General features: G+C 37.7%; 1 protein-coding gene across 5 annotated transcripts in view; it reads right to left on the reverse strand.

Moving 5' to 3' along the window:
* Window positions 1–230: 230 nt before the first annotated feature.
* Window positions 231–11498, reverse strand: part of LOC306986859 (uncharacterized protein) — a 12061-nt gene continuing 793 nt past the window's right edge. The window contains exons 2-15 of one of the 5 annotated variants that reach the window (XM_079590599.1): window positions 10321–10520; window positions 10103–10171; window positions 9902–9970; window positions 7934–7958; window positions 5111–5197; window positions 4529–4677; window positions 4325–4441; window positions 4191–4224; window positions 3314–4088; window positions 3095–3164; window positions 2226–2303; window positions 2034–2135; window positions 1000–1951; window positions 231–816 (exon numbers count right to left, since the gene is read on the reverse strand). In XM_079590599.1, coding sequence (XP_079446725.1) covers window positions 590–816; window positions 1000–1951; window positions 2034–2135; window positions 2226–2303; window positions 3095–3164; window positions 3314–4088; window positions 4191–4224; window positions 4325–4441; window positions 4529–4677; window positions 5111–5197; window positions 7934–7958; window positions 9902–9970; window positions 10103–10162 — 2745 coding nt within the window. In that variant the 5' untranslated portion in view covers window positions 10163–10171; window positions 10321–10520 and the 3' untranslated portion in view covers window positions 231–589. Of the gene's footprint in view, window positions 817–999; window positions 1952–2033; window positions 2136–2225; window positions 2304–3094; window positions 3165–3313; window positions 4089–4190; window positions 4225–4324; window positions 4442–4528; window positions 4678–5110; window positions 5198–7933; window positions 7959–9901; window positions 9971–10102; window positions 10172–10320; window positions 10609–11498 lie in introns of those variants that run through there. The other 4 variants (XM_079590598.1, XM_079590601.1, XM_079590600.1 and 1 more) reach the window with 4 other exon arrangements.

Raw genomic sequence — 11498 nt, forward strand, 5'->3', positions numbered from 1 at the left:
GTGTATTTTGTGTGTGTGAGATTTGTGTAGTAGCTGCTACATATTATAAGATCACAACATATCAAATGTAATATTTATGGGGGGAAATACCCTTGTACTAAGAACAAAGTTAACAGTTAAAAACCGATCTACATTATAAATCAATATAACTAAATCCAGTTTTGTATTTAGAAATAATAATTCACAAAAAATACCTTAATTTACAAAGTTTTGGCACTTCAGCACTGTTTGAAATCAGGGCACTAAAACTATTATATCTTATACAACCCATGTTTATTTAATAATACAAATAAAATAATACACACACATATTAGTCTAGATTCAAAAAGAGTGGGTTGAACGGTTTATTTTTATTTTCTAAATCAACATCTTTAAACCATTTAAACTAAACCCATTACAATTTCACAATAGACAAACCGAATTGAAAAGACAATAGAAACTAGGCTACAAATCTTTACATGACAAACTGAAAAGTAGTTGAAAAATAGCAGAAAAACAGTATTCCATTTACTGGGAGATCAATCACTGCAGGCTATTGTTAAGCTAAAACCATATCACATCATGAAGTATCTGACTCATCAGCTTAACTTTATCTACGAGCCACAAGCTCCAGAAGTGTTGAAGCAATCTTGTCAAGACTGGTGGAGGTGCTCGCTTCTGGAGGTGGTGAGGACGACGGCTGGAACGGGTCGTACGGTTCATCGCCAGCTTGACTGTCATTCTTATGGGGCCTGTGCTGTGCTCTCCCAACATGCATCCTTCCTTCTTCTTGAAGAGAACTTGGTGGGAAGTTACCAGGAGGCTTGCCAAAGCTTTCTGAAAACAGGATAATCAGGAGATCATGACCTTGTATATCAAGGCGCTATACAGGGGAAAAAAAGGACTAGTTCAAAAAGTGGGGGAAATTTTTTTGTTACAAATTCTTAGAAATACTGTCAATACAATCATCTGCTCCTCAGGAAGACTAGTTTGTCCTATGATAACTGGGTGTTAGTTTACCTTGAAAACCTCTCTCAACACCTGCAGGGCCTCTGCCCTCGAAATGCTCAAATGAACGTCGTCTTTCAGAATCCAAATTTCCAAAGCCTCTGAAATCGTCTTCATAATATCTGGTCTCTTGAGTTCTTCTTGGAGCTTCTTCTCTGGAAGTTCTTGAATATTCTTCGTAATGTTGTTCCTGTTCTCTAGGACCATCATCGTCATATTGTCTCCTCTCTGGAAGACCTTTAGGATTCTCTTGTAACCTTGACTTTTGAAATCCTCTGGGATCATCAGCGTACGGCCTTGGTTCTTGAATACCACTGGGATAACCATCAAATCGGTTTGGCTCCTTGTAATCATCTTCATAATGTCTGGTCTCTCTATGACCTCTGGGGTCACCCTCACTTTGTCGGACCTCTCGAAAATCTCTGGGGTCACCCTCACTTTGTCGGACCTCTCGAAAATCTCTAGGGTCACCCTCACTTTGTCGGACCTCTCGAAAATCTCTGGGGTCACCCTCCTTTTGTCGGACCTCTCGAAAATCTCTGGGGTCACCCTCACTTTGTCGGACCTCTCGAAAATCTCTGGGGTCACCCTCACTTTGTCGGACCTCTCGAAAATCTCTGGGGTCACCCTCATTTTGCCGGACCTCTCGAAAATCTCTGGGGTCACCCTCATTTTGCCGGACCTCTCGAAAATCTCTGGGGTCCCCCTCATTTTGCCGGACATCTCGAAAATCTCTGGGGTCACCCTCATTTTGCCGGACATCTCGAAAATCTCTAGGGTCATCTCCATATGGTCTGAATTCTTGAAAACTTCTGGGATCGTTTTCATATCGTCTGATCTCTTGGAAACCCCTGTTTTCTGAATACATGCCATCTGGATCATCTCTTGGGTCTTTATATGCATCTCTGCGTTGCTCCGTCTGCTTTACCCCTCTGTGATCACTGACAGATTGTGAAGATGGGCCCTTTAGATGAAAGACAACAAAAAGATAATTATTTAGACCAAATTACATGAGATTGATTCTAAAAAGATAACACTGTGCTTACCCCAACTGTTCCAGATTTCTTTGCTTGGAACTCTTTCAAAACTGTGCACAACTTCTCTTTAAGAAATCTGGCGTCATCCATATTTTCGATCTGGATGTCACTCTGTAATTTTTAAAGAATATGTTCAAATGAAACCTCCAGTCTATCAAGTAAATTATTTTTGTTCATGTTGGTCAAATATTCTGCACTCACAAGTATGTCCAGAACGTTTTCATGTTTTGGATCAAGATGGGATACACTTCCAGGGTCCACAAATTGGTTATTAAATGACTGTATAGAGAGGATTACAAAAAACAACATGAGAATTCCAACTAACACCAAGCACAATTGCATACACATTACACAGAGTTATAGCGAGTTTTTAGCATAGTCAAGCTAGAGTCTGTCAAAGGATATACAGTAGTATGACTAAATGCTTGGTTGAATATTTGAAATATTAAATACGTTTGCATGTACAAAGACAGTTGAAGCCAATTGTAGTCTGATTAATATGTATACAGTACATGCTGGATAAGCACAAGCTACAAAAATCACACAATCTATTTCTGTCAAGGTGCAAAATAGCTAAATTTCACTTAAAAAGATCCATTGGCTATCAATAGTGTAGTGGTGTATGAAGCATAGTTCACAGAAGTTCCTTTCAAACCGAGCATCTTTCTATTGGTCAACTTGACAAATTTACGTGAACCCGTTGCAAAATCTGTGTGGGGACTTTTTTTTTTTCACACTTAGGTGAAATTCCCAATCACATGGACTCCTATTGAAACGACTGAACTTTACGTTCACTGAATTCACTGAATAACAGTAAATATTACCACACCATTAGTCGGACTGTATTGAGATGTACAGATCTGTACAAAAAACAGATTGTATACACATATGATAAGGGTATACATATTTTAACAAGACAAAGTTATTGCTTTAGTCTAACTGAAATCAAACTTAAACTGCATGGAAATGCACTTGAGTCAAGTACAAAATACCTATACAACACATCTTAAATTCTCAAAATACTTGTTTTTGTGTGTAAACCCAAGGGTTTAGTGGCTTTGCAAGTTTACCGGAGGTGGATGTTTTGCTCTGAACTGCGCTCCTCTTGACTTCTCTTTTTGGATGTTTTTTTTCGAATGTCTAAAATAAGAATTGTAAAAAACAAAACACAATTAAAGACAACAGACTAATGCAAATGGGTGTAAAAATACTAATAATTGCATCAAATTTCATAACATTGTGCAGAATGATTTTCTGAATGTGACTATGAAATGATCCAACAAGCCAACCTCAAATGTGCGAGTGCTATTTCCTCTGTGGTTGCATCAGAGAATCTGCTCTTCTTTTTCTTTTTAGCTGGAACAGCTTCCTGTGAATATGCTCTTGGATCTCTGGGCTCAAGCATGTGGGGGTAACCTTGCATCTCATTAGATTTGTCCCAAGTCTCTCTGTGCGATTCTCTGACAGTCCCTCTTCTCTCCTCGCCATGAAAGCCTTTTCCATGCATTGGCATGGGATTCGTGGCAGGTTTTTCCTCTTCATAATTTGGGTATCGCCGATATTCCATTTGCTCCGCTTGATATTCAGATTCTCCAGGGCGCTGGATTCGGAGGTCTTTGTCATTAAATCGGTTTCTTGGCATGACTTCCTTATAAACCTTCTCATCTATAGACACCAGTCTATCACCTCTTGAGAACTGTCCTTGGCCAAGAACTTCTTCATAGTCTTCTCGAAGTCTCCTTGCACCCTGGTCTGCATAGGGCCTAGTATGCATTTCTCTTTCAGCTCTTTCAGGATAATTATCCCCTCGTAAGCCTCTTCCTCGAATGTCGGCTTCTTCATATGGTTGTTGATGTCGGTTTCCTTCTGGATAGGATTGCTGGTGGACTGCATCATCTGGATTAGGTCTATCATAATGGTCATAATTTTCACCAGTATAATATGGTCTTCCCTGTTCTTCTAAGTACATCTGTTTATGAATCTTATCTTCTGCCAAAGGTGACTCCATACTAGTGTCTCGTCCATAGTAGGGTTCTTCATGAACACTGGACTGTAAATCTCTTCCTGTAAGGTACACAATTTTGTTTACAATTTTACACAAACTGGAATTCTGTATGAAAAAATTAAAATAAAAACCAGCTGCGGTTTAAAAAGTCAAAATCTCACCTTGGAAATTTGGAAATGGGTCTCTTCTGAGTGCCTGAAATGAAATTACAGCTGAATAGTAATTCACATTTCTAGATGTTTCATGTAAAACTATTAAAAATAATTCATTTTATAAGCAACAAAGATGTTAATACCACTGGCGTTCCCCATCCCTCCTGCTTTTCGACTACTGCAGCTTTTGCTCTGGCAACGAGACCTGGTTGTTTCTGTGCGCTGTCATGCCATGTCACCAAGTCTGGCCTTTTTAGTTCCTGATAAGACAGATCTAATGTTACCACTTTATTTTACTCTGAACAGAATAAAGGGTAAAAGTAAAATGAGTAAAAATGCCACCATACCAAGTATTTTTGCCGGTGCTTGCGTCCAACAACATGGGCCACCATACTAAAAAGGTCCATATCAACGGCACACAATCGGCACTTGTATTTTAACACGCCTTTGCCATCGTCAGTGACATGATCTGGGATCTGTCTCAGGGAGCAGAGACCTGAACAAAGAAAGAAGGAAGCAGTTTATTGAATTGTGAAATAATGAATAGTACACCCAATAATCAACATTTCTCTCACCTCATGCCATTTCATATGATCGGTTTTCTTCTGCGGAACATAAAAGATGATATTTAAAAAAAAGTCTCAGTATTTGTTTTTGGCCGTATAATGCAAATCAATGGGGACCAAATTCCAGTGTTATTTTGGACCCCATTGACTTTCATTGTATGAGTGAAAACAGTTCCAAAACATTCTCTAAAATATCTTCTTTCGTGTTCTACAAAAGAAAGAAAACCATACGGATTTGCAAAGACATGAGGTGAGTGAATGATGATTAAACTTTCATTATAGGGTGAACTATCCCTTTAAGACCTGTTTTAATCCATGATTTTAATGGTATCCTAACCAGTTTTGGTGATTAAGTCATCTTACCAATAATGGGCTCATCAAGTTTCAGGAATTTCAAATAGTCTATGATATCGGTCCATTCCGGCAGTGGAGGTTGTCTCGGAATCTTTCCTATAAGGACAGAATAAGCTCATAAAACATGTTCAATTCAAAAGGTTACAAATATACAAAAAACATAGTCCTATGTCTGAAAGTTCATATAATTCTTCTACAGCAGCAGAATCTTCTAAGTAACACAAAATGTTTGATATTTGCCCACCCCGTTTTTAAGCATTATGCTTTTTTATGAGCAGTTTGTTCCAGAGGAACACAAATCTGAATGAAATTTGATGAAGATTCCTCCAAAATGTTGATGTTTGCTTCAAAATTGTTTCCATTTGACGTACTATCAAACAGTAAAAGATAAAGTTCATTTTCATGAACACCGTTTCTGGTTAAGTAGAAGCTGATATAGACTCGAGGCGACTTTTCAGGTGAAAAAGTTCTTGTTATCCTTCTTACCGATATTTAAAAGGACATTCCCATATATTTCTGCTGAAACGTCACATTTTATGAAAATCCAGGGGAGGCCGTCTAATGTTCAGCAATCATAAAAGACATCACTTGGTGGAAGACAAACTGGTCTCAAATTGTTTAGTAATGCTGAAGCATTACTAAATCGTGCCATCCACTCAAGGATCCATATGGTATCTCAGATCTCTAGAATCTAAGAAGCTTTGGGCAACATCCTTCAACATCAAAGTCCAGTAACTTCACAGAAAAGTCATGCTGAAAAGCATCTTTGCGCAGTGCAAGAAACAGGTTTTGCACAGGTGATGAGCTGGTACAACCCTTGTACTAGCTTTCTCACATCGCTATGGCAAAACAGCATCCCAGGATTGAGATCAGTCTGAAAGACGCTGTACAAAATCCAAACATATGCACCTGGGAATCTGTCCATACACAATATGTATGACATACTTGCTTCTCTCTAGTCCTCAATGCCTCCTTTGGTAATCACAGATATAAAAGGGGACACTATGAAAGTAAAATAAAAAATAAAATCTGCTGAGCACACTGGAAGCATTGTGCTATTTACAGCATGTATACTGTATTTTGGGGTGTGGGAAAATGTACAAATTCATCCCATATTGCACATTTAAATAAATATGGTGGGGGAAAAAAAAATACTGGATGGCATGAACAACGAGGCAAACCATGAATTCAGTGTTCATGCAGTTCTTATGTCACCATTTTTTTTTCTGAAAATGATTTATCTGTGCACATTTTTTTTTAAATGTGCATTTGTAATCTTTAAATAAAAAGCCGGCCCCCTCACAGCAACATAGCACTGATGTACTTGTCGTCAGAGAAGAGAAGGCTGGCCAATAAGGCTGTCCAACAGCCAGACGAGTTTCAATCCTTCCCCTCCAGCAACATGTCACTCGCATGAAATGTTTGCAATTAGCAAACGACAACGGTCCAATCAATTCCTGATAGACAAACTCAAGTCCCGCCCTATATTTTTTTCCTCATTCGAGAAGCCGTTTCACTAGGATATACATTGCAAATTCCGTCTCATGCTTTACACCTAAAGCCAAAAAGTCAGCCACGCCCCCCCCCCTACATTCCTGAAATAGATTCACATCTTTTTCTATATTCCTGTTTCTTGAAAATTACATGGATTCACTACATCCATAAAAATCCACGTATGCATTTCTCATCTCAGTTCTGTGTGATTCCAACAGGATTCTGTTTCTTCTTCATCTTCAAATCCACAGCTGACTGCCAACAAAACTATATCAGCTAGGTCTTCATATTACTTCCGAAAAAAAACAAAAAAAAACAGTTCTTGTGATGATTCCTATCATCAGTGGTGAATCCTGTGAGTTTGATGACCATATATTTTGATCGCAGAAGGACATCTTCCTCAATGGAAACCCTTCCTGACCTATGGAATGATACCTGACAATTTGAATACTTACAAACTCCTTGAGATTTCTGTTGAATTTCCTGATAGGATACAGAATTGTGCTTCTAAGCACATTAAAATGTCAATATAACCTCAAAAACAATTACAAATAAATTCAAATCTAAAACACTTTGGGTGTGTTCACACTTGTAGATCAGTTTCTGGTGCCTCCAAAAAAAGAAAATTATACATTTAGTCCTGGTTCGCTTAGCGTTCACACTGTCATTTTGAACACTGAACCTAAAGCTATATAAGGATAATGTCTGATTGGATTGGATAGCTTTTATGACATACAGTATATTTTGCGATGGAACTTACTGAACATTTGAAATAATGCTGTATGTACTTAATGCACTTGTATGTGCGTTTACATGGGAGTATTTTTACCAGCTGAGAACTCACAAAGAGCTTAGAAAATGTGGAAAAGAGTCAAAACAACACAAATAATTCCACCGTCACACACATAAACGAAGATATGTTACAAGGAGACGCGGTTCATGTGCCTGTACTGAACTGTAATGGACAACATCGGGATTATGACAAGAAGAACCAGGTATGCTTGAGCAATCTGTCCTTTTTAGGGTCGCATCTTGTGAAATTACATCCAGTTTTTGGATCTTTTAGATGTCTTTGGTCCATGTTGTGTTTATTTCAGTTGAACGGCACTTGAAAATGTGGTTCACGGTCCGCCTGTTTGGTGGACACTTATTTAAATAAACCGCACTAACAGAGTTAGTTATAATCGAACCAAACCTGCCAAGTGTGAACACCCTTAGTATAATATTATTACACTGATTCCAACTCTGTCTGAACAATTTTTTTTTTTACTGAACACAATAGGGAAACTATAAGAAAAAAAAAGATTGTATCACAAAGTTGTGATTTTAACTACTTACCCTGTGAAACATAGGACTCCTCTTTCTTTGAAGAGATAAACAGTGGAGGAAAAACAGGGACAGATGATTATACGTTTAACTTATGATCACTTCATAGGAGTTACTTGCAATACTGAAATAAAGTAAACAGAAGTTAATAATGACAAAGCAACAAAGAGTGATGAGATAGTTGATGGTCCAAACCCCAAACGGGGGGAGACCTTCTTTCATCATTGGGCTCTTGATTAAGGCACTTGACCCCAGGAGCTCTATGGGACCAGTATTGTGCATCTCTCTGAAGAAAAGGTAAAGGTTGAAGAACCAAAAGTATGGACATCATAACGTGTGTGGAATAAGGAATCCAAATTTCCCAGAAGTAATCCACAAGGTTGGGTTTCACCTGTTCATGAGATGAAATAATGAGGAATTTCACAAAAGTTGAAGAGTAATGTGCCACAAAAGTGTAAAAGCAAAAGAGTTCTGAACAGTTCAGTGAGAATGTACTTGATAGAGAAAAAAAACATGAAAATGAGTCCTTGGATTTATGCAGGATTCAGTGCAATATTTATTCAGGAAGAACCTGTGTTATTTGATAAAAAACTGTGATATTTCTAAATTTTTGGATTACCTACAATCCAGTAGGTAAAATCCTTTCTGCTCAGAACCCAATGAACCGACAGTGACAGCATGTGGAAGTTATAACATACAAAAAAAGAAATTACGAAGGGAGAATTTATGGTCAGAATTTCCATTTGACCAAAAGTAGTAAGTACTAACTATTTCCCAGGCATAAATAAAATATATTTGTGCTCGAAGACTGCTCGTTTACTTGCTACAAATTGCCTCAAACAAAAACCTTTGAGTAACTTTCAAAGATTAAAATTGGTCACGAATGTCACAAACTTTGGAAAAATAAAGCAACAATTTCTTCCTTGAGAACATTCTTCACTGCAACCTGTGCAGTCTGACTCTCGCATTGTGGCCAGTCAAACAAACTGGAACTCACAGATTTCCACAACTCCAGCCATTTTAGTACGCAGCATCCAATGGTCATTAGGCAGTCTTGAAAAGAAGCACATCATCTTGTTGCACTACCAACAACCAGTCGTCTGACGAACTACAGCACAATTGTGTGCCAATGACAACTATTTGAAGTAGTTTGAGGATGCCCTCAGACTACAAGATCAAACAAATGTTATAGTGCTCTTGAATCTTCTCAAACATACAGAAGTGTACAAGAATATATTGTTTCAAGCATCACCATCCATTCAGGAGACGTGATCGAAACCCTTGTTAAAGCAGAAAGATAAACATATAAAAAGGTAGAGTGTATTTAATCTTCAAAATGTTATGTAACTGGCATCTCAGGATGTTTTCACACTCGAATCCTTTTTAAAAGAAGCAGAAGTGGACCAAGAAAAGTGTCCTTGAAAGGACGCTGGAGTCTCTGACGTCATTGTGGTCATACTGTTGCTTATAGTAAAGATAAAGAAATGTCCTCGAACAGACTCCAAAATAGTCCAGTGTCCACACAACTCATCCTAATCTGCTTTAAAGAAGAATGAGTAGTTTTTGGGACTGGTAAAGCAATGCGGAATAACCCATATACAAGGTCATAACCTGTATACAGTGTCCGAGACAATGGAAATGAAAAGGCAAAATGTTGTTTGCTGGTTGATCTCTATTCCTTAGAAGTCCTAAAGTTGAATGAAGCAGAAAAGTGAATAAAACAAAAAAAACAATCAATCAAGTATTATTGTCTAAAAATACTAAAAAACATTATTAATAATACTTACATATCAACAGAAATACTACTGCTATATAGCCTAAACACACATTTTTACATTAAAAAATACAGAGAAAAAAACAGCAGCCATTACTCCAGTCTTCAGTGTCACGTGATCCTTCGGAAATCATTTTACATTTTCTAAATTTGGTGGTCAAATATTGATATTCCTTCAGACACTACATTTTTTTTTGTCTCCTTACCTTCAAATGTTGCAGTGTAGTCACGTGGATTTTGTAATGAGTTTCGCCCCTTATTCTTTTATCGCAGATCTGAGGAATGAAAGTTATCAATATTACTTGTCTATAATAAAGTCACATCAATGCATTTACATAAAGTTATAATAAACAGGATGAACATTACTATCTATTTTTTGCACTACGGTCAAAAAAAGACGGGTTTACCATGCACTCGATGAAGGTGTTGGCCTGGTCATCGTCGTACACGGTCAGCAAATCAGACATCTCTGCAAACTAAAATAAGACACAGTGTTGTTTTATAGGGAGCTATACACATAATATGTTCTTAGACAGTCGTGCGAGATTAATACAGTGCAGAAAACAATCATTTTAGATGTATCACACATTTCATACACGTTTACGTAATCAAAATAGCGACGCACCTACTGTGTAACGCCTCGCCCGCAAGAATTAGCGATAGTTTAACGAATTAGCGATCTGCGCTTTTACTTCGCCCAACATAAAATTATTTTCTCGAACAGTGATATTAAAGTGATGTTACAACCAAAATTTTGTGAAATTAAATTTTTACGTTAGGCCACTTCTTTCATCCTTGGCTTCTTCTGTGGTGAAATTATAGTTTCTGCTAGGGATGGCTGACGCGAAACAGTCGTTTCGAAGCTTTGCGAGATCCCGAAGCGCAGATGATTCGAAACACTGATCCGAAGCGTGATTCAAAACACCCATGTCACGTGACTATGGCCAAACGAAGCCTCGAAATGTTTCACTAAGTGTTTCATCAGGTGTGATCCGCCGAATCAGCGTTTGATTGACAGGGTAGGGAACAGACCACACAATCGCACATCTGTATAAAAGTGAAATTAACCTCGAAATTAACGCATATTGACCTCGTGGGTTTTTGTGAGAGTAGTTTGATTTTGAGATAGCGGATTTTTGGTGATATAGTGACATTTATAGTGCGATTTGTTTAGTTATATTTAGGCTTACATTTAAATTTACACAACTCATTGACTGATAGGCTAGAGGCACAGAGTATACATATAGTGACACATTAATAGATACATATAAATATAGACAGCTAGATTAATAGATAGATAGATACATATATAGATAGATTAAAGATAGGCTACATATATAAATACATAGATAGATTATAGATACATATTATATATCTAAATACATAGATAGATTGTAGATACATATATCTAATTACATAGATAGATTAGAGATACATATCTAGATAGATTTGGATAGATAGATAAAATGGAGGCTCCCCAGAAGAGATGCCGTACATCTGTGGTGTGGGAGCATTTCCATTTAGAAACCCCAAATAAAGTGAGATGTGTGTATTGTGATCGGCAGCTTGCCTACTGCAACAATACATCATCCATGATGCACCATTTGAGGAGCTGATGCCACAGTGGAAGTGAAAAAATACATCAACGATGCGTATTTGCCCAGAACTCATGATCCACTAACTTACTGGAAAGAGAGAGCAGTAATCTTTCCTCATTTGTATGTCATGGCTAAAAAATGTCTTTGCATGCCAGCAACAAGTGTCTCTTGTGAGGATTTTTTCATAGGCTGGAGAAATTATCAG

The sequence above is a fragment of the Phoxinus phoxinus genome (genome assembly GCF_949152265.1).
Source record: "Phoxinus phoxinus genome assembly, chromosome: 19".
NCBI classification, from domain to species: domain Eukaryota; kingdom Metazoa; phylum Chordata; class Actinopteri; order Cypriniformes; family Leuciscidae; genus Phoxinus; species Phoxinus phoxinus.